Source organism: Chiloscyllium plagiosum, unplaced genomic scaffold (assembly GCF_037043375.1).
Source record: "Chiloscyllium plagiosum isolate Xiang-an unplaced genomic scaffold, Cpla_swu_hap1 HiC_scaffold_10, whole genome shotgun sequence".
Classification (NCBI taxonomy): Eukaryota; Metazoa; Chordata; class Chondrichthyes; order Orectolobiformes; family Hemiscylliidae; genus Chiloscyllium; species Chiloscyllium plagiosum.
In genome coordinates, this window is record NW_028270148.1 from 113,675,700 (window position 1) to 113,699,262 (window position 23,563).

The window sequence follows — 23,563 nt, forward strand, 5'->3', positions numbered from 1 at the left end:
GAGGAGTGATTAGAGGTTGCATGATTTGAAATTCATGGGACATCTGCTACATTCTGTTGTTATGATTCCCCAATAGGAGACATGTAAATTGAAATATCCAAATTCACTCAATTGATGCCCAAATGAAAAACACAACCAACATGACTCCATTTTTGTACTTTTTAACATGAGTCAGAACCAATGCAAATGAAACATGAAACATTAACATGAAAGTGCCCAGTGAGTACATCATAACACAGCCAGTGCATTTACAAACTTGTTCAGAAGTTCAGATTAAATTATATAAAACCAGAATGCTTTGCATTGACAACTCCAAACCAGCTGAGTATTGGTATATCCTTTGCCATCAGTGCTGTTACAAGATTATGTGTGCGCTCTCTTCAGAGTTTTTTTAAAACAGTGCCCTGAGATTAAGCCTGCACCTATCAACAGCATTCTTAATGCTAACACAACTGTGGAATCCTACAAGAATAAATAAATGAAACATTTACTGAGTTGTTAGGTTACTGATGTGAACTCAGCAATGACAGAATGAAAGGCTGAAATTTATAAACCATCACTTAACTCTTTTGAAGATTTTATCATTGCAGCATAGAGATGTAAATATAGCAAAGAAACACGTTTATATCCAATTAAGTAAACTGTGCAAAACGTAAATCGAACACACTACAACCTCCCAACTCCATCAACTTCCTGCTTAAAATATTACGGCACTTTTTAAAATCTCATAGCAATACAAAGGAACCTCAATTATCTGAATGGATGGACAGAACTGACAGCTTAATGTTCCAGGATACAAATGCTACAGAAAGGGAGGCAAGAGAGGAGGGGGAGTGGCGTTTTTGGTAAGGGATAGCAGTACAGCTGTACTGAGGGAGGATATTCCTGGACATACATCCAGGGAAGTTATTTGTGTGGAACTCAGAAATAAGAAAGAGATGATCAGCTTATTGGGATTGTATTATAGACCCCTTAATAGTCAGAGGGAAATTGAGAAACAAATTTGTAAGAAGATCTCAGCTATCTGTAAGAATAATAGGGTGGTTATGGTAGGGGATTTTATCTTTCCAAACATAGACTGGGACTGCCATAGTATTAAGGGTTTAGATGGAGAGGAATTTGATAAGTGCATACAAGAAAATTTTCTGATTCAATATGTGCATGTATTTGCTAGAGAAGGTGCAAAGTTGACCTACTCTTGGGAAATAAGGCAGGGCAGGTGACTGAGGCGTCATTGGGGTAGCATTTTGGGGCCAGCGCCCATAATTCCATTAGATTTAAAATAGTGATGGAAAAGGATAGACCAGATCTAAAAGTTGAAGTTCTAAACTAGAGAAAGGCCAATTTTGACGGTATTAGGCAAGAACTTTCAAAAGCTGATTGGGGGCAGATGTTTGCAGGTAAAGTGACAGCTAGAAAATGGGAAGCCTTCAGAAATGAGATAATGAGAATCCAAAGAAAGTATATTTCTGTTAGGGTGAAAGGATAGGCTGGTAGGTATAGGGAATGCTTGATGACTAAAGAAATTGGGGGTTTGGTTAAGAAAAAGAAGGAAGCATATGTCAGGTATAGACAGGTTAGATCGAGTGAATCCTTAGAAGAATTTAAAGGCAGTAGGAGTATACTTAAGAGGGAAATCAGGAGGGCAAAAAGGGAACATGAGATTACTTTGGCAAATAGAATTAAGGAGAATCCAAAGGGTTTTTATTAATACATCAAGGACAAAAGGGTAACTAGGGAGAGAATAGGGCCCCTCAAAGATCAGCAAGGCGGCCTTTGTGTGGAGCCGCAGAAAATGGGGGAGATACTAAGCGAATAATTTGCATCAGTATTTACTGTGGAAAAGGACATGGAAGATATAGAATGTAGGGAAACAGATGGTGACATCTCGAAAAATGTCTACATTACAGAGGAGGAAGTGCTGGATGTCCTGAAACGCATAAAGTTGGATAAATCCCAAGGACCTGATCAGGTGTACCCTAGAACTCTGTGGGAAGCTAGGGAAGTGATTGCTGGGCCTCTTGCTGAGATATTTTTATCAGCGATAGTCACAGGTGAGGTCCTGGAAGACTGGAGGTTGGTTAATGTGGTGCCACTGTTTAAGAAAGGTGGTAAGGACAAGCCAGGGAACTATAGACCGGTGAGCCTGACCTCAGTGGTGGGCACATTGTTGGAGGGAATCCTGAGGGACAGGACGTACATGTATTTGGAAAGGCAAGGACTGATTAGGGATAGTCAACATGGCTTTGTGCATGGGAAATCATGTCTCGCAAACTTGATTGGGTTTTTTGAAGAAGCAACAAACAGGATCGATGAGGGCAGAATGGTAGATGTGATCTATATGGACTTCAGTAAGGCATTTGACAAGGTTCCCAATGGGAGACTGGTTAGCAAGGTTATATCTTATGGAATACAGGGAGAACTAGCCATTTGGATACAGAACTGGCTCAAAGGTAGAAAACAGAGGGTGGTGGTGGAGGGTTGTTTTTCAGACTGGAGGCCTGTGACCAGTGGAGTGCCACAAGGATTGGTGCTGGGTCCACTACTTTTCGTCACTTATATAAATGATTTTGATGTGAGCATAAGAGGTACAGTTAGTAAATTTGCAGATGATACCGAAATTGGAGGTATAGTGGACAGTGAAGAAGGTTACCTCAGATTACAACAGGATTTTGATCAAATGGGCCAATGGGCCGAGGAGTGGCAGATGGAGTTTAATTCAGATAAATGCGAGGTGCTGCATTTTGGGAAAGCTAATCTTAGCAGGACTTATACATTTAATGGTAAGATCCTAGGAAGTGTTGCTGAACAAAGAGACCTTGGAGTACAGGTTCATAGCTCCTTGAAAGTAGAGTCGCAGGTAGATAGGATAGTGAAGAAAACGTTTGGTATGCTTTCCTTTATTGGTCAGAGTATTGAGTACAGGAGTTGGGAGGTCATGTCGTGGCTGTACAGGACATTGGTTAAGCCACTGTTGGAATATTGCATGCAATTCTGGTCTCCTTCCTATCGGAAAGATGTTGTGAAACTTGAAAGGGTTCAGAAATGATTGACAGGGATGTTGCCAGGGATGGAGGATTTGAGCTATAGGGAGAAGCTGAACAGGTTGGGGCTGTTTTCCCTGGAGCGTTGGAGGCTGAGGGGTGACCTTATAGAGGTTTACAAAATTATGAGGGGCATGGATAGGATAAATAGACAGTCTTTTCCTTGGGGTCAGGGAGTCCAGAACTAGAGGGCATAGGTTTAGGGTAAGAGGGGAAAGATATAAAAGAGACCTAAGTGGCAACTTTTTCACACAGAGGGTGGTACGTGTATGGAATGACCTGCCAGAGGAAATGGTGGAGGTGGTACAATTGCAAAATTTAAGAGGCATTTGGATGGGTATATGAATAGGAAGGATTTGGAGGGATATGGGCCGGGTGCTGGCAGGTGGGACTAGATTGGGTTGGAAGATCTGGTCGGCATGGACAGGTTGGACCGAAGGGTCTGTTTCCATGCTGTAAGTCTCTATGACTCTATGACTCTATGACACGGGCGGGCAGTATTTAATTCGGTTAACCTAATTCCAGATAATCGAATGCAGAATAGCATAGCTGAGCCGAGCATCAGGACCTTGCGATCTTGCAAGGTAATCTGATATTCGAATAATCGAATGCCAGGTAATCGAGGTTCCTCTGTATTACTCAACTCAAAAGGAACTTACACAGAACCTTTCACGACTTCAACAGCTCTTAAAGCCCTTCACAAACAATGAAATATTTTTGAAATATATTTCACTGCTGGATATAGAAACCAATTTACACACAGCAAGCTCCCACAGACAGCAATGTGAAAGTGGCCAGATAATCTATTAGTGGGATGTTGATTGATGGATAACAATTGACCAGGACACTAAGTGGCTCCTGTGCTCTTCTTCAGAGCTAAAACAGCAGCCAATGAACTTGAAAGACCCTATACAGACAACAAGCAAAACTAATGTCATTTACAAAATATCATGCAAGGACTGTAACAAACACTACATTGGACAAACAGGCAGAAAACTAGCCACCAGGGTATATGAACATCAACTACTCACAAAATGACATGATCCTCTCTCACTAATATCCTTATGTACAGATGAGGAAGGATACCACTTCGACTGGGACATCACATCCACCCCAGGACAACCAAGTAGAGACACGCACAAGAATTCCTAGAAGCATGGCATTCCAACCAGAACTCTATCAACAAACTAGACCCCATCTACTAACCTCTGAGAAAAAGAACAGTAAATGACATCACCCACCCAAAGAAACCCAAACATATAAATAGAAAGCAGGAATCAGCAGTAGTGCTTCGCCAGGAGGCTCACTGAAGATGTTACCTAGTAGGGTGATGAAACGTCTGGAAATGAGCCTTCCAGTTTAGCGAGCAAACCTACATCCGGAGAGCTACACAGCTGAGGGGGAGCTACACAGCTGAGGGAGCGATACACGGCTGAGGGAGAGCCACACGGCTGAGGGAGAGCTACACAGCTGAGGGAGAGCTACACAGCTGAGGGAGTGCTACATGGCTGAGGGAGCGCTACACGGCTAAGGGGGTGTCATACAGCTGAGGGACAGCTACACAGCTGAGGGACCGCTACACGGCTGAGGGAGCGATACACGGCTGAGGGAGAGCTACACGGCTGAGAGACAGCTACAGGGCTGAGGGAGAGCTACATGGCTGAGAGACAGCTACATGGCTGAGGGAGCGCTACACGGCTGAGGGAGACCTACACGGCTGAGGGAGCACTACACGGCTGAGGGAGAGCTACACAGCTGAGGCAGAGCTACACAGCTGATGGAGAGCTACACGGCTGAGGGAGAGCTACATGGCTGAGGGAGAGCTACACAGCCGATGGAGAGCTACACGGCTAAGGGACAGCTACATGGCTGATGGAGAGCTACACAGCTGAGGGACAGCTACACAGCTGAGGGACAGCTACACAGTTAAGGGAGTGCTACACAGCTGAGGGACAGCTACACAGCTGAGGGAGAGCTACACGGCTGAGGGAGTGCTACACGGCTGAGGGACAGCTACACAGCTGAGGGAGAGCTACACGGCTGAGGGAGCGCTACACGGCTGAGGGAGTGCTACACGGCTGAGGGACAGCTACACGGCTGAGGGAGAGCTACACAGCTAAGGGAGTGCTACACGGCTGAGGGACAGCTACACGGCTGAGGGAGAGCTACACGGCTGTGGGAGCAGTACATGGCTGAGGGACAGGTACACAGCTAAGGGAATGCTACACAGCTGAGGGACAGCTACACGGCTGAGGGAGAGCTACACGGCTGTGGGAGCACTACATGGCTGAGGGACAGCTACACGGCTGAGGGAATGCTACACGGCTGTGGGAGCACTACACGGCTGAGGGAGAGCTACACAGCTAAGGGAGTGCTACACAGCTGAGGGACAGCTACACGGCTGAGGGAATGCTACACGGCTGAGGGACAGCTACATGGCTGAGGGAGTGCTACACGGCTGAGCTAGAGCTACACGGCTGAGGGACAGCTACATGGCTGAGGAAGAGCTACATGGCTGAGGGACAGCTACACGGCTGATGGAACGCTACACGGCTGAGGGACAGCTACATATTTGAGGGAGAGCTACATGGCTGATGGAGAGCTACACGGCTGAGGGAGTGCTACACGGCTGAGGGACAGCTACACGGCTGAGGGAGTGATACACAGCTGAGGGAGTGCTACAAGGTTGAGGGACAGCTACACGGCTGAGGGAGTGCTATAAGGCTGAGGTAGAGCTACATGGCTGATGGAGAGCTACACGGCTGAGGTAGAGCTACACGGCTGAGGGACAGCTACACGGCTGAGGGAGTGCTACACGGCTGAGGGACAGCTACACGGCTGAGGGAGTGCTACACGACTGAGGGACAGCTACACAGCTGAGGGACAGCTACACAGCTGAGGGACAGCTACATGGCTGAGGGAGTGCTACATGGCTGAGGGTGCTGTCTTCCAGATGAAAAAATAAATCAAAGTCTCATCAACCCCTGAGATGTGGATTTAGCTGGCACCAACCGTCTCCTAATGTGCTGGCTAATATTAACTTCTTAATCTTTATTATTTGAAAAACAAATCACCAGCAGTGTTGCGATATTAGTGAAGAAAGCATTCAGCCTGTTTGCCAGGGAGTGTATCTGACTGGATTCTGAGGGAGCTACTGTGGTGCTTTCACAGACCCGCACAACTCAATGCTGTATCTCTTCAGAACAATTGGAGTGTAAAGTCCTTCTCACCAGCTTGTCTGATTGCTCAGTAATTGGACTATCACAGCCGCAGGGCTGGCTTCTATTACAAAAGCATCACACTTCAAAAGAGCTATGATGGCTCTGAAGCACTTTGAGATGGCCCGAGATGGTGATGTATTAATGTCTATATCTTTCTAATCAAAGACAACCATCAAACAGAACAAAGCTTTCATCTAAGTTCTGAAGTAAACAGGAAATGCTGGAAATATTCATCAGATCATGCCCCATCGGTGGAGAGAGAAACCAAACTCTTCTGAAGAACAGTGTACTTCGACTCAAAATGTTAAGTCTCCAGCACTCTCTGTTTTCATTTCAGATTCGCAGCATGTGCAGTATTTTGCTTAATTCCCATTCATTCCTGACCTGTCCCCCTGATGCTCAACTCCCAGGTAATGTGGCATTCATTCTGATTCAGTAGCTATTCTCTTGAAGGATGGCTAATATTCCGGGGGGAATTTCAAACTGGTGCTCTCATACCTCGTTTAAATGTTCCAGCTGAATTTTATTGTTATCTATTGGCTGAAGAAGTGGCAATCGAATGTGAGACCACCAGCTATTGCCCCTCTCTAACAGCCCTTGGAAAGGACTCACTGCACCCGATGAGGGGCAGCGCTCTGAAAGCTTGTGATTTCAAATAAACCTGTTGGACTGTAAGCTGGTGTCTTGTGACTTCTGACCTCGCCCTTGAGAAGGTGGTAGTGAACGGCAAATACAATCCGCACGGCACTTTATTGTCAACAAATGTTTTCCTTCATAATCAGAAAAAGATGACCTGCATGTGATGGTCCAACAAAAAGCCATTTTTAACGCTCCAGAATTGAAGAGGATGGTCCTCCCCCTCCATTCCGACCACCACTAGGATTTGTGCATATGTTCATGAATAATGTTGAATTGCACAGTAAGCTTAGATGGAAGTCTCTGTCATGCACCTGCTCTTGGTAAAAAGACTATGGATTGGTTTATGATGCATACAGACAAGGTAAAGACTTCCCACACCATAAGGCTGCTCTCTTATTAGAGAGAGAGAGACAACAGGCTGTGGTTTAACCTGAGGGTCACCACACCTCAGATGAGGGGACAGGTTGAGCAGAGAGTCCTTGATGATAGCCATGAAGGGGAGATGATGATCTATTATCACAGGTTACGTACTCTACAGTAATGTTCTGGGCACCTAGGTTCAAATCCTGCCATGGCGGAATTGGAATTCAATAAAAATATGGAATTAAGAGTCTAATGATGTCCATGGGTCGATTGTCAGGAAAAACCCATCTAGTCCCACTTTAGGGAATGAAACTGCTATCCTTACCTGGTCTGTACTACATGTGACTCCACACCCATAGTAATGGGTTGACTCTTCACGGCCCTCTGGGTAATTAGGGATGGGCAATATGATGACCTAGCGATGGACACCCACGTCATGGGAAGGAATACAAAAACATCACCTAGTGTGGGAGTTGAGCCCATGGTATTGGCATCACACTGCATTACAAACCAGCTGTCCAGCCAACTGAGCTAACTTGACTTGAACTGTTAACTCTGCTTCTCTCTGCAGAGTTTCTCCAGCATGTTCGGTGTTTGTTTCAGCATCTGCAGTATTTTACTTTTATTTGTTTTTGCTACATTTCTGTTTTATGGATAAATTATATAGACTAATATATCCCTCCCTAAATCTCTCCACACCACTGCACACATTCGGACTTCCTTTCAAATCTCCCCCACTTTTGGCTATGCTTTTTAGTCACCTGTTCTGATGCATCCGTTTGTAGCTTGGGGTCAGGTTCTGTTTGACTACACTCCTCTGAAGTACATTGGGGATGTTTCATTATGCCAAAGTACAGTATAATGAGAATTCATATGTCAATGACATGATACAAACAAGAGGAGGCTACTTGGCCCTTTAAGCCTGCTGTACCATTCAATAAGATTGTGACTGATCTGATTTTAACCAGTAGTCTACATTTCTGCATCTCCTCGATAATCTTTCATCCCCCTGGCCATCAAGAATCCACTTTCTTCTGCCTTAAAAATATTTACATGATAATGTACAAGATGATGGAACTGTGTGGTCAGCAATCACGTGATACGATGGTTCTGAGGATTGAGAGCACGGCGTTATGGGGATCACTGTGACCTGTAATATTCTGGAAATAAGGGAGTTAGCTTCAACTCCCAGAGGACAGGTAATAGTGAAGCTTAGGGAAGGCAGAAATGTAGATGTAACACACAAAGAGTGGAGACTGTAGAGTGCATTGATTGGCATCCAACCTAACAATTCAACATATATTCCCCTTACCACCAATATACAGTGTTAGTAATGATTACCATTTGCAAAATGCCCCTGTAACGATATGACTGAGGCTCCTTAGACAGCAACTTCCATACCTGTGATCTCTACCATCTCGAAGGACAAGGGCAGCAGATTTATAGGAGCATCATAAAGTTCCCTCCGAGTCACTCACCATCCTGACTTGGAAATATATCATTGTTCCTTCTCTGTTGCTGGGGCAAAATCCTGGAACTCTGTCCCCAACAGCATCGTGGGTACAAGTACACCGCGTGAGCCTCAGAGGTTCAAGAAGGCGGCTTACCATTAACCTTCTTAAGGATGGGCCATAAATGTTGGCTCAGTCAGTAATGCCCATATCCAGAAAACAAAACGATAGAGTCTAACAGAGCAGTCCGTCAGCAGCAGAGAATAGAGCTCTGAGTCCCAAAACACACGGCAACCTAACCCACAAGGATTAACCAACTAAGGATTGTTACAAAAAAAGATAAGGATGCTAAGTAAATGCAAACTGCAGCTAATGTTGAAATTATAATACCATATGATTGACAATATGCTATTTGCAATTGTATTATCAATAAAATGCACTTCACACTGATAGCTGCCTACCATATACTATTCCTTGTGATTGTACAGGACATTGCATGTCTTGGTCTCAGTTTTCCAATTATCATAGTGTCTGACAGAAAGCTTTTCCTCAGTTTGTTACCTCTCACCATTTGGTGCATTGTTCCTTGAGGTGACATTAGATGTATATTGTTCGGGAATTAACCTATTTATACCAAAGTGAGTTTCGCCATTCCATAAGGAAGTCTAACCGGGATAAAGTTGCTGAGCACCAGAACTCCTGCGACAAGATACAAGGAACACAGACCAGGAAGAAAAAGCCGCAATAGCAAAGATTACCATCTGATCACCAACACCTGCTTCCTGTCGAACAGCGGGAGAGTACAAGGGGAAAGGGGAAAGTTCCATTGCATCTTTTTATAACTCCAGGACCCACATTAAATCACTGACAACTTTGGAAATCGGAATGGTCTGCAGATGCTGCATCTCACCAATGCATAGCTAATTCCTGTGATAATGCCTACATGGTTGATGGGGAATCTCTAATTATTCTCCCTGTGGTGTTTTTTGAGTATGCATTCTCTTGGCAATAGGCAACGGCCCACCCAACTGGAACTCATCACCCGAACCCTTTCTAAAGCAGACTCAGAGAAGAACTAGCAATATTGTCTATCCTGGACTAGCTGCATGCACCACGTGTAATGGCCCTCTTTTGGTGTCACAATAAATGATGTGTCTTTCCAGTCAGGTTTCCTGGGTTATTATAACTCCCTTACACTTTTCTGTTCAAATCTGTTTTTAAATGAAACCCACATTTAAGTTGCTACAGGTGGTCTACACACTGCAATTGTAGCAAAAGCCAGTGAGTTGGATCCATCTGAGCGTCAGTTCTACGCACAATAGAGCTTTCTGAAGTCTGCATGTGTGATTGCTAACTCTGGCACTGAAACTGTATGCTACATTGGTATTGTTACCACACGGTTCACATTCAATATTTCTGACACACGGCAGAGCATTCAACTCCCTTGCAATATTGTTTGAGATCAAAATGAATTCTTCCCCACTGGTTTTCTTCCTGTCATAGATAGTATATTCACAAATGATTGCTGGAGAGAGCAGGCATCATCTGGTGAAACACATTTGAGTCAAGGGCAGAGGTAATTGGGTTACGTAAACACAGAGAGAAGGTAAGTATATCCCTCAAAATTAAAAAAAAACACAAGCTGCACTGGATTATCTTTCTGTCGTCAGAAAAATGCCCATTATGAATTAAGTACAGAGTGAGTGTTGAACTGTCAAGTCTGTTTCTCTGTAGATGCTGCCAGTCCTGCTAAGTTGTTTCAGGCATTTTCTGTTTTTATTTCAGATTTCCAGCATCTGATGTGAAAAATGAGAGGTGGTCCCCCCAAAACCTATGCAATCCATACAGACGTTGTGAAAATGCTTTCTCCTGCCTGTGTAAGTCCAGAACATAGGGCTCAGTCTTAGAATAAGGGGGTCAGCCTTTTTAGACCCTGATTGAGGAGACATGTGTACACTCAGAGTGTTTAGAATTCTCCAGCTCAGACAGCAATGGATGCTCAATCAGTGAGTAGATTCCAGACAGAAGCTGAAAAGTTTTCAGGAACAGAAAGTACAAATGATTGCTGTCAACATTACTCTACAGATACTTCACAAATCCATGCTGAACTCTTCACTGATGTTTGAACAGTGCAAAAAAAATTAAATAAGTTGGAAACAGATTGGAAACTCAGAAGAATTTGGCTCAAAGTGCTTTCCCTGATGAGATTTCTGCCTTATAGTGTTTGACTGATCGACATTGTGAAAGAATATTGTAAATTCCTTTATGGAGGAACATCTAGGAAGATTCCTTTAATTGGCGTGAGTTACTTTTCGGAAGGTTGTACATTAACCTTTACCTGATCCAGAATTTTATGAATTGTATTCTAACACTTTAAAGCCTTTGTTCAAACATTCTGTCAAGTATTGTTCGCGATGCCACTTAAAGCATCGACATTACCCGGCCAACTTCACACAAGGGCTATAGCATAGAGTGGACATGCACTCTAGTAGGTAGGATAATGAAAGGCGATCCAATGAAAGGTGCAATATTCTTGAGAAGATTTGACATGGTAGATGTGGAGAGGTTGTTTCTCTCCCCAGCTGGACAGTGTCAAATTAGTGAGCACAGTTTCAGGAGAAGTAAACAGGGCCCTCAACGGTTTGCATTATTTCACCATGCTTTGTGAACTCACCATTACTAAATCATAGAGATCTTCCTTGACCCTTGTCCTAGACTAGTCAATGTAGCATGTTATGATCCAAACTGATTGTCATACTGGCTTGATAGATCCTAAGTTTTACTTTTCGCTCTTTGTTTACCATGGTGTTTACCATGGTGGTTACCATGGTGTTTACCATGGTGTTTACCATGGTGTTTACCATGGTGGTTACCATGGTGTTTACCATGGTGTTTACCATGGTGGTTACCATGGTGTTTACCATGGTGGTTAGTCATGCTCATAGTCACAAGAGGCTGCCGATGTAACCTTTCACAAGAACATATAATTCTAATATACAAAAGGAAAGAAAAAATATGAACTATGTTACTTATACAAGAATTATTTTAAATTACATTATTTTAGATATCTGAAATAAAGATACCCTTTTACCCTCAACATCAACCTTAAAAGAGTGAAACCTCAGTGAAAGGACTCCCGGACTCCACTTTCAAGTTGTTTATTCAGTTGGCATGGCTTTAATCTGTTTCTTTTCAGCAAATGTCTACATTTACTCAATGCTGTTCAGTCAATGTCTCTTCCTGGCACCTTTAAATGAACTGCTAGCACTGCTCACTTATTATCCAAGAAGGGTTCCTTAAACCCTTCCACACCTTTCTGCTTCTGGACTTTTATCCTAATGAACACATGACATTTTCCATAGCCCTCTCTGCTTTGGAGTCTCCTTTTAAAAAAGCTTCTGCTAAGTGCATTGTTTCTGTGACTGAATGTGCACACTGCCTGACCTTCTGGATGGTTCTGCTGTTTTGTGATACTGTACTTTTGACCTGATGAAACAATAGTGTTTTATTTTCTCTTTTCTACTCTTATTTCTAATGCCGGAACGTTTCACTTTAAAGGTTTCAAAAACCTTACTTAAACACATCCTAACACTACTCTGGGTGGCACAGTGGCTCAGTGGTTAGCACTGCTGCAGCACAGTGCCAGGGACCCGGGTTCGATTCCACCCTCAGGTGACTGCCTGTGTGGAGTTAGCACATTCTCCCTGTGTCTGCATGGGTTTCCTTCCACAATCCAGAGATGTGCAGGTTAGGGTGGATTAGCCATGCTAAATTGTGCAGATGAGTTGGATTAGTCATGGAAAATGCAGGTAAGGCAGTGAAATGCTCTTCAGTGTGGACTTGATGGACTGAATGGCCTGCTCTCACACCATAGGGATTCTATACTCACAGAATATAAAATCAAACTAACCTTATGTCTTTCTCCTTTCTTAAAACACACAAATCCAAATTTAAGAAAATCTTAAAGTTCCACATTATTCTTGAACTTCAAGTTTCCAAGTAGTAATATGATTCTTCAACTGTATCTACAAATCTAAAAGGTCTGTAATTTGGACTGAGATGAGTTTATTTTTCAGTCACAGGGTTGTCAGTCTTTTAGAATTCAGCATCTCATTAAGCATTTTCAAGCATGGGATTGATAAAGTTTTGGAACTGAAAGGAAGTGATGGATAAGGGAATAGAGCATTGTGAGGTTTTATTGATGTTGATCTGGGACCACTCCAGCAAATGGACTGCAGTGGTTCAAGAAGGCAACACACCACCACCTTCTCAAGGAGGAGAAAGTGAGGGCTGCAGATGCTGGAAATCAGAGTCAAAACGTGTGGTGCTGAAAAAGCCCAGGCAGTCAGGCAGCATCCGAGGAGCAGGAGAGTCAATGTTTTTAATATAAGCTCTGCATCTTCCTGATGAAGAGCTCACGCTGGAAATGTCAACTTTTTGACTATGACCACCTTCTCAAGGGCAACTAGGGACTGGAATTAAATGCTGGTCCAGCCAGAAACACCCACATCCCATGAAAGACCAGCAAAAACAGATTATCATTGATCAGGTAAGCAAACGTGAAGGGCTGAATGGTCTATTCCTGGACCTATTTTGTTTGAACACCAACATCCAGATTAAAACTAATACATGTTTCTGTTGACAAAAATCTATTTGTACCCTCCCCAGCAGTCTATCCCAAAATTGATGGCCAATAATCACGAGGTCGATAACCTTGGAACTGTAGCCACAAGTAAGAGAAAATAAAATTGAAAAGATACAGCTGTCCTTTTCAGCAGTTTTTCAGGAGGGCACTTCAAGTATATTACTCCGCTCTTGCGGTCTGACAATATTGTTCCCTTTTTAGCACCACTCTGAGATGCTGTACTGAATTCTAACAGGTCTGTTGTACCTTTCAGCCACAACATTGGAAAGTACATGCTAAAGGGAAAAGGAACAAATCAAATCCAATTCAGTACTGACCCAAGAAAATATCTTCTTTCTCATTCAAAGAGGATGACCATAGGCAATTGTTGACATCCTCTGAGGTACGTGTTACTCCCAGATTAAGAAAATATAATTATTGCACATTCTATATTGATCGAAGCAGTTAAGTAATCGTTTTTCTTTGCTGCACCAACAGGGTTATAGATATTTAGGACAGAAATCCATCACAGACAGTGGGACTGGATCAACAGGATCAGCTGTCTGCCTGATCCAAGTAACATTTAATATTGGCTCGGTATTCACTTGGAAGATGAGCAACGCTGAGAAAAAGAGACATTAAGCTCAAAATATTTTAGCCTGTGCCATTTCCCATTAACAAAGGCTGGATGGGGCTTGGACTGTTTTCACTGGAGTGTAGGAGATTGAGAGGTGACCTGATAGAAGTTTATGAGATCATGAGGGATATAGGGAGTATTAATGGCAGCTGTCTTTTCCCTAGGACAGGGGATTTCAAGGTTAGGGGTCACACTTTAAGGTGAGAGGAGAGAGATTTAAAAAAGACAAGAGGGGCAATTGTTTTACACAGAGGGTGGTTTGTGTGTGGAATGAACTTCCTGAGGAAGTGGTGGATGTGGGCACAATTACAATGTTTAAAAGACAGTTGGATGAACGACAAAGGTTTGAGGGTTATGAGCCAGGAACAGGCAGCTGGGACTAGTTTAGTTTGGGATTATTTTTGGTATGGACTGGTTGGACCGAAAGGTCTGTTTCTGTGTTGTATGACTCTATAAGTTGGAGGGATACAGGCCTTCCCTGCTGAATTCCCCATGGAGAAACATTTCTTCCCACCCTACCTCCTGCAAAAATGCCATCCCGTATTCCCAATTCTTCCGCCTTCGCCTTATCTGCTCCCAGGAGGACCAGTTCCACCACAGAACACACCAGATGGCCTCCTTCTTTAGAGACCGCAATTTCCCTTCCTACGTGTTTAAAGATGCCCTCCAACGCATCTTGTCCACATCCCGCACCTCCGCCCTCAGACCCCACCCCTCCAACCGTAACAAGGACAGAACCCCCTGGTGCTCACCTTCCACCCTACCAACCTTCGCATAAACCAAATCATCTGCCGACATTTCCGCCACCTCCAAACAGACCCCACCACCAGGGATATATTTCCCTCCCCACCCCTTTCCGCCTTCCGCAAAGACCGTTCCCTCTGTGACTACCTGGTCAGGGCCACACCCCCCTACAACCCACCCTCCCATCCTGACACCCTTCCCTACCACCACAGGAATTGCAAAACCTGCGCCCACACTTCCTCCCTCACCTCCATCCAAGGCCCCAAAGGAGCCTTCCACATCCATCAAAGTTTTACCTGCACATCCACCAATATCACTTATTGTATCCGTTGCTCCCGATGCGGTCTCCTCTACATTGGGGAGACTGGACACCTCCTAGCAGAGCGCTTTAGGGAACATCTCTGGGACACCCACCCAACATTTCAACTCACCCTCCCATTCTGCCGAGGACATGGAGGTCCTGGGCCTCCTTCACCGCCGCTCCCTCACCACCCGACGCCTGGAGGAAGAACGCCTCATCTTCCGCCTCAGAACACTTCAACCCCAGGGCATCAATGTGGACTTCAACAGTTTCCTCATTTCCCCTTCCCCCCCACCTTACCCCAGTTCCAACCTTCCAGCTCAGCACTGTCCCCATGACCTGTCCTACCTGCCTATCTTCCTTTCCACCTATCCACTCCACCTTCCTCTCTGACCTATCACCTTCATCTCCACCCCCATTCACCCATTGTACTCTTTGCTACCTTCCCCCACCCTCCTCCCTGACCTAACACCTCCATCCCCACCCCCATTCACCTATTGTACTCTATGCTACTTTCTCCTCACCCCCACCCTCCTCTCATTTACCCCTCCACTCTGCAGGCAGTCTGCCTCTATTCCTGATGAAGGACTTTTGCCTGAAACGTCGATTTTACTGCTCCTCGGATGCTTCCTGAACTGCTGTGCTTTTCCAGCACCACTCTAATCTAGAATCTGGTTTTCAGCATCTGCAGCCCTTTTTTTTACCCATTTACCAATCACAGTCAACTTGTCTAATTTGCAATTAACCATTCCCTGCTGAATTCTCCATGGCAATGCCTCTACCCATCAGATGCATCTACTAACCAATAGTCACCCTCTTTTTATGCAGTATTAGTTATTGTTCCCCTTGAAATTTGGTATTCTTGTGATTCTGTCCTGATGAGTGCAAAATGAAAATTGCTGACAGCATGTCTCTCTTTTTTTTAAGCAGTTTATGACTCAGTCCCACAGCAGTCAGTATAATTGAATACCAGACACTCTGTATAATACAGAACCAGTACATTAATGTCCTTCCTCCACCACTGCTACTGAAAATTTCTAGCCTCTCACATTTTTATTAATTTGGACTTCTAGATAAAGAGGTTAGCAATTTTTCACAAGAATACTTGATGGGGAAGCTGAGTAAAATTTGTTCAATTTTGATCTCACCTCAGGTCAAGACAGAACATCCATTCTAGCCCCGAAATTAGACTCCCATAGGGTTAAGGTTTGGTATCTAGTATCCTATTTACCGGTTTCTCTGCAGCATCATTGCAAGCAAGAGTCATGGATAGTTATTACACTCTAAACAGAAATATACCAAGCACACACAAGGATTAGCGAACCCTTCGTGATTGATGGAGCAGATTGGACAGTGTACATAGGGACAAAAATACCTGTTCCTGGTCATCAAAGTAACAAGAACGAGCAGATGTAAATTTAAAGCAATGTGCAGAAAAAGCAAGGGCAATATGAGAAAAAAAAACATTTTTCACCCAGCTAGTGGTTAGGGTATGGAATGTGCTGATGAATGAAGGGCTTTTGCCCGAAACGTCGATTTTGCCTGTCCTCGGATGCTGCCTGAATTGCTGTGCTCTTCCAGCACCACTGATCCAGAATATGGAATGTGCTGCCTGGAAATGTGGTGGAATCAGATGGTTATTTGGATAGAATTTGTGTACAAGGGATGGGGAAAAGGCAGGTGCTTAGCACTAAGAACAAGAACAAAGAAAATTTACAGCCCAGGAATAGGCCCTTCGGCCCTCCTAGCCTGTGCCGATCCAAATCCACTGTTTAAATCTATCACCCAATTCCTAAGCATCTGCATCCCTCTGCTCCCCACCTACCCATGCATCTGTCCAGACACACTTTAAATGAATCTACCGTGCCTGCCTCTACTACCTTTGCTGGCAACACATTCCAAGCACCTACCACCCTCTGTCTAAAGTACTTGCTGCGTATGTCCCCTTTAAACTTTTCACCTCTCATCTTGAATGCATGACCTCTCATTATTGAATCCCTTACCCTGGGAAATAGCTTATCTCTATCTACCCTGTCTATACCCTTCATGATTTTGTAGACCTCAATCAGATCCCCCCTCAATCTCCTTTTTTCTAATGAAAACAAACCTAACCTACTCAACCTCTCTTCATAGCTAGCACCTTCCATACCAGGCAACATCCTCATAAATCTTCTCTGCATCCTTTTCAAAGCATCCACATCCTTCTGGTAATGTGACAAACAGAAGTGTACACAATATTCTAAATGCGGCCAAACCAATGTCTTATACAATTTTAACATGACCTGCCAGATCTTATACTCAATACCCCATCCGATACCATATGCCTTCTTGACCACTCTATCCACTTGTGCAGCCACCTTCAGGGTACAATGGACCTGAATTCCCAGATCTCTCTGTTCATCAATTTTTCCCAAGGCTCTTCCATTTACAGTATAGCTGGCTCTATAATTAGACTTCCCAAAATGCAATACTTCACATTTGCCTGGATTGAACTCCATCTGCCACTTCTCCACCCAACTCTCCAGTCCATCTATATTCCCCTGTATTCTTTGACAGTCCCCTATGCTTTCTGTTACTCCACCAATCTTCGTGTCGTCTGCAAACCAATATTGCCCTCTTCTAGATCAGACCAATAATGCCCTCTTCTAGATCATTTATGTATATTACAGACAATAGAGGCCCCAACACTGACCCCTGTGGAACACCACTGGTCACCTTTCTCCATTTCGAGAAACTCCCTTCAACTACTACTCTCTGTCTCCTGTTGCTCAACCAGTTCTTTACCCACCTAGCTAGAACACCCTGCACACCATGCGACTTCACTTTCTCCATTAGTTTACAATGGGGAACCTTATCAAACGCCTTACTAAAGTCCATGTATATGTCATCAACAGTCCTTTCTTCATCTAACAACTTGGTCACTTCCTCAAAGAACTCTATTAAGTTGGTAAGGCATGATCTACCCCACATAAAACCATGTTGCCTATCACTGATAAGCCCATTCTTTTCCAAGTATAAATAGATTTTATCCCTCAGTACCTTCTCCAGCACATAGGTAATGATGCTCATTTGGACAGGTGGTATAGGCACGATGGACTGAATGGCCTCCTTCTGTGCTATAGAAATTCTGGGATTCTACGATCTATGAATCAATAATGACTGCTCTTTGTTTGATAATGAGATTGTTTATAGTTTACATTCACCGGAGCCAAGTATAACACATCTGGATTATAGCACTGCTTCCTCAGACTGAGTAACAAGCCATGGGGAACTAATTCATTGTTAGGTGGGTAGTGAGTGACAAAAGTTCAAGGTATGCCCTCTTAAAGGTTCAGCTTTAGGTGGATTAGGCACACTCAATCTATCAATTCAACAAACAATTTCAATCTGTGGGGCTCAGCCAATCAGCGGAGGAGTAGTCGTTCTGATATTTATTATGTTCCAAACAGAGAGCCAACTTGGAGATGATAGCACAGAGATAATGGAGTCAAATCCCTCCTCAGCAGCTGATGGAAATAAAAACAATGAATAACATATAGAGTCAGTCATCTCACTGATGGAGACCACGAGACTACCATCAATGATCATAAATATGAATCGGGCTCACTCATATCCTTTAGGGAGGGAAATCTGCCACCCTTACTTGGTCTGTCTTAGGGGTGACTTCAAATCCACAGCAATGAGGTAGACTCTTAACTTCCCTCTAAAGTAGCCACTCAGTTCAGATGCAATGAGTGGTGGGCGACAGATGTTGGCCTTGCCAGTGATGCCCATGCCGTTGGATGAAGCTTTAGCTTTAGCTTTACAAATCTATTTTCAATTGCTGATAAAGAACAATGTAAGTACAAACTATACTATAATCATAAGTAAACAAACAGAATAAGGTTTAAGTGCATCTCACTTTTCAACGTGTCCATCCTGCTCGATCCGTTTGCCACACGACTATCAGTAGATGGAGTTGTAATGGGCACCTTTAAGCAGAAAGATATCAGAGCATTTTCAATTTAAATTTTCCCTGTTGCAATGTCTTGCTTTTGCAAATAGTTACTAACTTACAGAAACATTTTGGAAACAGACTCACAACATAACACACAGAATGACTGCATGTGCAGATCAGAAGCTGGGAATTCTGCAGCGATTCACTTCCTAATTCCCCATAACTTGTCCGCCATCTACATGGCATGAGTCAGGAGTGTGGTGGAATACTCCTGCCTGGATAACTGCAGCTCCAAGAATACATATGAATCTCGACACCACCTCGGACCCATTTGAGCAGCCCTCTCCACCACTGACACTCAGTAACAGCGGTGTGTGCCATCTACATGACGCACGGCAGAAATTCACTGGAGCTGCTTAGAAAGCACCTTCTGTGTCCTCAATCATTACAAGGGGATTGCAAAATGTGAATGAAAACATCTTGCTAAAATTGTATAGGACTTTGGCAATACCACATGGTAAATTCAATAAGCAGTTTTAGATTTCCACATTTATGGAGGGAAGTACTTGTGTTGAGGTAACAATGCAAAAGATTAGTCCCTGTGATGAGGGGGTTGTGCACAATGAAGGGAGGCTGAGCAAATTGGACCTGAATTCTCTGGAGTTTAGAAGAATGAATGGTGATCACATTGAAACATACAAGATTCGGAAGGGACCTTGATAGAGCAGACACTGAGAGATTGCTTCTGGTTGTCAGGAATATGAAACATGAGCTGGGGAGGGGCCCAGTTTCTGGATAAGGGGCTGATCATTTAAGACTGAGCTGAAGAGAAATTCTTTCCCTCAAACAAGGGTGAGCAGGAAAGTGCAGCTGATCCCAAGATGAGCCATCATCATAAGATGGCAGGGAAGGCTCGATGGTCGAAATGGCCTACTCCTGCTCATACCTCTCATGTTGTTATGAGTTTGTATCTTTGACCTTGCCAACAATGTCCACATCTCCTGAAAGAACTAAAAAATACATCTTTTTGTGCTTGTATATTAATCAAAAGGAACATTTATTAATTGGGAAATTAATGAAAAATCTGTGTTCAGGTGATGAAATTCAGGCTAATAGCAAGAGATTCAGTCTGTGTAAAAATGTTCATTAAATATATAAGAAGGTCTAAGCTAGGTCGAGTGGTGATAATGGTTTCAATGAAACAGGAAGATTAATGGACATAAAGGAACAAGAAGTTTCATATAAGTGTTGGCTGCAAGTCAGGAATAATTACAAAGATGCTTTTAATGAACTGAGTGTTAATGTGGTAAACATCCATTTGGGAAGGGAAGAGGAAGGAGTTGACATGTCTTTCACATTGGTACATTCACAAAGTTCAATACTAAAAACCCAATGCAGCATCACATTTACCTCGGGCAGACCGGTCCCTTCTCAGTTAGGTATGTGTGTGTGTGTGTGTGTGTGTGTGTGTGTGTGTGGTGCTGGAAAAGCACAGCAGGTCAGGCAGCATTCAAGGAGCAGGAAAATCGACGTTTCGGGCAAAAGCCCTTCATCAGGAATGAAGCTTGTGGTCTGGGGCTGAGAGATAAATGGGAGGGGGTGGGGTTTGGGGAAAGGTAACTTAGAAAGTGATAGGTGGATGAAGGTGAGGGAGAAGGTGATAGGTTGGGGGGTAAGTGATGGATGGGTCCGGAGGGCGGTGCTGAGTAAGAGGCTTGGGCCTGGGATAATGTGGGGGGAGGGGAAATGAGGAAGCCGTTGAAATCCACATTTATCCCATGTGGTTGCAGGGTCCCAAGGCGAAAAATGAGGCGTTCCTCCTCCAGGTGTCGGGTGGTAACGGTTTGGTGATGGAGGAGGCCCAGGACCTGTATGTCCTTGACGGAGTTGGAGGGGGAGTTGAAGTGTTCATCCAGGGGGCGGTGGGGTTGGTGGTTGCAGGTGGCCCAGAGATGTTCTCTGAAACGATCTGCAAGCAGGCGTCCTGTCTCCCCAGTGTAGAGGAGACCACACTGGGTGCAACGGATGCAGCAGATGACATTGGTAGAGATACAGGGTAAATTTCTGACGGAGGTGGAAGGATCCCTTGGGGCCTTGGACGGAGGTGAGGGGAGTGGTGTGGGCACAGGTTTTGCACTTCCTGTGATGGCAGGAAAGGTGCCAGGAGTGGGGGGGTATGGGTTGGTGGGGGTGTAGACCTGATGAGGGAGTTGCAGAGGAAACGGTCTTTTCAGAACATTGATAGGGGTAGGGAGGGAAATGTATGTCTGGTGGTGGGGTCCGTTTGGAGGTGATGGAAGTGGAGAAGGATGATGCGATGTACGCGGAGGTTGGGGTGCAAGGTAAGGACCAGGGGGTTCTGTCCTTCTTGCGTTGAGAGGGGTGGGGTCAAGTGCAGAGGTGCGGGAAGTGGAGAAGATGTGCCTGGAGGGCATCATCAACCGCGTGTCTGTGTGTGTATTTGTGTGTGTGTGTGTCCATATATGGCCCAGCCTTGCAGCAATTCACATCAGCTATTCTCAGCGTGCACACAAACACACTCAATTATCGAGGACAGCTTATATTTTCTGTGGCCTGAAGGAGCCTGAGTTCTGAAGGGCTCTAATGGTGTATGGTAATGTCCCAACCTCTGAACTAGGAGCCAGAACATCTCTGAAGAGGTTAGTTTGGGTATTTAAAAAAAGAGTCTGCTCTCCATATTTACTTTGGCAGTACAAGGTTGCAGCCCTGATGTTAATTTTTGATGATTTCCTAGCATCTCAGGCCTGTGCTCCTGATCTCTGCGCCCACAGTGAGGAGGAAGGGGTGTGGGGCAAGGGCTACAAATTGGAGGGACCTCCCCTGGGCTTGGCCAAGAGAGTCATTACCATGTCTGGAGAACAAGCCATGTAGGGGATTGTTAGACCTGCCTGCCTGGTAATGTTCAGATGTTCCGTCTATGTCTAAGTGTACATCGAGAGGTGGCATACTGCCCATGGGTACATCCTTGAGGTCTTTAGTAACCTGCGGGCACTGTGGACCTTAGAGTCCCTCTCCCCAAAACGGCACTTGAATTGAAATTTCACTGAATGTTATGGTGCAGGAGGCCATTCGGTCCATTGTACCAGCACTGGCTCTTCAAACGAGCATCATTCCTTAGCTTCAATCCCTTGCCTTTCCCCAATACCCTTGCACACTCTTTCTATCCAAGTAATCATCTGATATGTTGAAGTTTCATTTAGAATTTGACTTTTCCTATGTTACAGTCCACATTTGAGCGACTGTCCATTGGTTAATCAGTGAATTTAGTTCATTTGACTTTGCAAAAACAGGATAGACACTAAGTCGACACAGCATCAGCACTAGAAATGCCTTCATTGTTCTCTCGATCTGACCGGAAACCTTTAATCACATTATGGCAAACTCAGCTCTTCGAACACAGCTATCGAACACTGAAAGTCAGACTGGCTAATGACAGACAGTGTGGGCAAACAGCATCTGTAGCCAGAGATGGTAAAAGATCAAAACCCACTGAGTTAACAAAGTGACTTGTGAAAAATATCCTAACCAGCTAACCTAAAGTAACTGTGTGTCTGTACTTTGCATCTTGAGCAATGGCCAATCACTGATGATGGATTCTCTCACTGAAAAGGATCAATAACATCTCAAGAGAGCATTTCTGGAACTAATCAATCAATGGAATTGATGAGAATCTTTTTCAGTTCATCACTAATGATTTGTGTCAACTGTATGAGACATTTTGCAGTGTCACAAAGGGTCAGTTAACCTGCAGATACAGGTTAGTCATGTTGACACTGTTGTAACATTAGAAACACAGCAGCTGACTGGCACACAGCAAGATCCCATTTATGGTAATCCCACAGATGATAAAGCCACCCATAGTAAACCCACCTATGGTAATCCCACACAAGGCAAACCCACGCATGGTAATTCCACACATGGTTATCCCACACATGGCAAACCCATACATGGCAAACCCATACATGGCAAACCCATACATGGCAAACCCACACATGGTAATCCCACCCATGGTAAACCCACACATGACAAACACATACATGGTAAACCCACGCATGGTAAATCCACACATGGTAAACCCACGCATGGTAAATCCACACATGGTAATCCCCCACATGGTGAATCCACTCATGGCAATCCCATGCATGGTAATCCCATGCTTGGTAATCCCATGCATGGTAATCCCACACATGGTAAACTCATGCATGGTAAACCCACACATGGTAATCCCACATATGGCAAACCCACCCATGGTAATCCCACACATGGCAAACCAATGCAAACACATGTGGGTTTCCTCCAGGGGCTCCCGTTTCCTCCCACATTCCAAAGATGTGCAGGTTAGGGTGGATTGGCCATGCTAAATTGCCTATAGTGTTCAGGAATGTGCAGGTTAGGTGGATTAGCCATAGGAGAAAGTGAGGTCTGCAGACGCTGGAGATCAAAGCTGAAACTTTATTGCTGGAACAGCACAGCAGGTCAGGCAGCATCTAGGGAACAGAAGATTCGACGTTTCGGGCACATGCCCTTCTTCAGGAAGGATTAGCCATAGGAAATGCATGGTTACAGGGATAGGGTAGGGAG

At 44.3% G+C, this 23,563-nt stretch overlaps 1 protein-coding gene across 3 annotated transcripts in view; it reads right to left on the bottom strand.

Moving 5' to 3' along the window:
* The window catches only part of LOC122553107 (uncharacterized), a 140,611-nt gene that overhangs the window by 8,119 nt on the left and 108,929 nt on the right, over positions 1–23,563 (bottom strand). For all 3 annotated transcript variants that reach the window (XM_087990982.1, XM_043696654.2, XM_043696653.2), the window contains one exon: positions 18,926–18,995. In XM_087990982.1, coding sequence (XP_087847108.1) covers positions 18,926–18,995 — 70 coding nt within the window. The remainder of the gene's footprint in view (positions 1–18,925; positions 18,996–23,563) is intronic.